This window comes from Austrofundulus limnaeus, unplaced genomic scaffold (genome assembly GCF_001266775.1).
Source record: "Austrofundulus limnaeus strain Quisiro unplaced genomic scaffold, Austrofundulus_limnaeus-1.0 Scaffold371, whole genome shotgun sequence".
Classification (NCBI taxonomy): Eukaryota; Metazoa; Chordata; class Actinopteri; order Cyprinodontiformes; family Rivulidae; genus Austrofundulus; species Austrofundulus limnaeus.
Window position 1 is genome coordinate 527,431 of NW_013952773.1, and position 2,385 is coordinate 529,815.

At 42.3% G+C, this 2,385-nt stretch overlaps 1 protein-coding gene across 2 annotated transcripts in view; it reads right to left on the bottom strand.

Annotated features, from left to right (window-relative positions):
• The window catches only part of clcn2b (chloride channel, voltage-sensitive 2b), a 274,822-nt gene extending 273,420 nt beyond the window's left edge, over window positions 1-1,402 (bottom strand). The window contains exon 1 of one of the 2 annotated variants that reach the window (XM_014023466.1): window positions 1,138-1,402. In XM_014023466.1, the coding sequence (XP_013878920.1) occupies window positions 1,138-1,185 (48 nt within the window). In that variant the 5' untranslated portion in view covers window positions 1,186-1,402. The remainder of the gene's footprint in view (window positions 1-1,137) is intronic. The other variant, XM_014023465.1, reaches the window with a different exon arrangement.
• Window positions 1,403-2,385: the final 983 nt, after the last annotated feature.

The following is a 2,385-nucleotide window of genomic DNA, read 5'->3' on the forward strand; positions in this document are numbered from 1 at the left end:
CACACACACACACACACACACACACACACACACACACACACACCTATTTGTCCCTCACACCTCGTCCCACACAGCAGCTCATCTTAGCACCAAGAGCCAACAGACAGAACTGTTATCAGAGCTCAATGGAGCCGACACACACAGCAGCTCCCATTAAAAGAGATGTGTGAGATAATTACATTAAATTTGAGCTAGAAAAACAAACATTTTTCTGTTTTCAGTCTGTCCAGAAAAGAAATTGTATATGCACATCTGGATAAGTTCATGTTTAATTCAAAATGTAGAAATATTGCAGTTATCAGAAAGGACCCCCCCCCCCCCCTTCCCCCCCCCCCCCCCCCCTTTCAATCACATGGTCCACCTCTCCTTTAAATGCTCGCAGTCAAACATGCAACAATTGTGATTACTGTATTTTGTATCAAATACTAAAAACACGAAAAACATGGTTTTCCAACATTGTGCAGCTGTATGTGTAATACATTATGGATTCTTGAAAATTCAGTCATGCCAAATAAAAAAGCATAACCTCTAAACTCAAATCAATTTTCTTTGTGACAGTATGCTGTTTTCTTGGCCACATCAGGAAGAAAAACAGCCTGGATCTGAATCCAGATGTCCTGAGAGTAAACATTTTAACTTCCTGTGCTACTAAACCACTACTGAGGGTCAGAGCCAATAAATCTGTGCAGTTTTACATCTTACAAAACTTCTCTTTAACCCAGTGGTCTCATTTGTGCACCTGGAAGCGACAGACACCCACAACAAACAGCCACTTCCTACTACAAAAATCTCGGCTGCACGTGAAAGAATCACTTGTTGAATTTCATTCAAAATTAGATCAATTATACTCGACAGTCGATAAACTCCTAAATTAAAGTCTCAGGAGGAGGTTTCTCGAATCAAAAATGTATACTGTATTATTCGGCATCTATAAATTACACCAAGCATTTTATTCTTTCACTTATAAGAACTTTTGTCTCAGTTTGCTCGCTGTTAGCCTTTAGGTGTGTAGGGTTAGCAAAGAAGCCACTCAGTGTAAAAATGACGGATTACTCCGCGGAGTCTGGCTTTCCTCTCCGCGTAGGAAAAGCGAAAGAGCCGTGGACCAAATACAAAATCGCAACAAGTGAGCCTTACCAGAGTTTGTTCATACTGCAGGGCTCGCTGGTCTGACCCTTCAGCCATGGTTCTGCTGCTTCCGAACCCCCCGGCGTCTGGATGAAAGCTTTTCGGCTTGAAAGTGACAGGAACCCCCGGCAGCGACGTCTCCGTGCGCGCGGTGTTAAAACATTGGACTGACTCAAGTGTGAGTACAGGAGTCCAGTAAAGGAACTCTGTCTACAGAGTGTACACCGGTTACAATAAACTCCTTCATTTTATACACAGAGTCCTCAGAAAGAAGTCCCGCCTCACACGTGTTTCTTATGGATTGACCCTCCCATCAAAAACTGAAGAAACTCCCTTTCTGGACCAAAGCTGAACAGAGAAATAAAATTACTTCGTAACACTTAACTGATGTTTCCCATAAGTCCCTGAAAATAAGGAATCGTCCTGTGTTTGAAACTCACTTTGTTCCTGATTTTAAAGTCAGTGTAATTTGTTTATAGATGATGAATCAGGTGAAACAGTGATTTTGTCTCATAATCAGTGCTGAAAACATAGTTTTTCTTTCAGGAGATGCACGGAAACGTTATTAATTTAAGCTACAAAGAAGGTTGTTTTAGTTGTTTTTGTCTAAACTACACAACTTTTTTATTTTTGAATGACATTTTTCAAACAAACTAAAGCAAACTGGCGGCAGCTCACTTGCTGATGCCTCTCAGCAAGGAGGTCGCCGGTTCAAATCCCGGCCCGGGGACCTTTCTGGGTAGAGTTTGCGTGTTCTCTCCGTGCATGTGTGGGTTCTCTCCGGGTACTCCAGCTTCCTCCCACAGACCAAAAACATGACTGTTAGGTTAATTGATAACTCTAAATTGTCCCTAGGTGTGAGTGAGACAGTGAATGGTTGTTTGTCTCGTTTGTCTCTATGTGTGGCCCTGTGGTGGACTGGAGACCTGTCCAGGATGTACCCCGCCCCTCGCACTGTGACTGCTGGATATGGGCACCAGTGACCCATGCGACCCTAGAAAAGGAATAAACTGGTATAGATAACGGATGAATGGATGGACTAAAGAAACTGCATTTGTGCACAAAATAAGCTAAAAGAAGCAAAACTGTTGTTATTTTTTAAGACTCTTTTAAGGTGTTTCTTTTTTTTTTGTTTGCCTGGTAAATGCTCAATTGCTCAATTTTCTTTGATGCCAGGAGGACTGCGACCAGTTATACATCGAGGAAACAAAGCAGCCACTGTTCAAAAGAATGTCCCAACACAGACGAGCTACATCT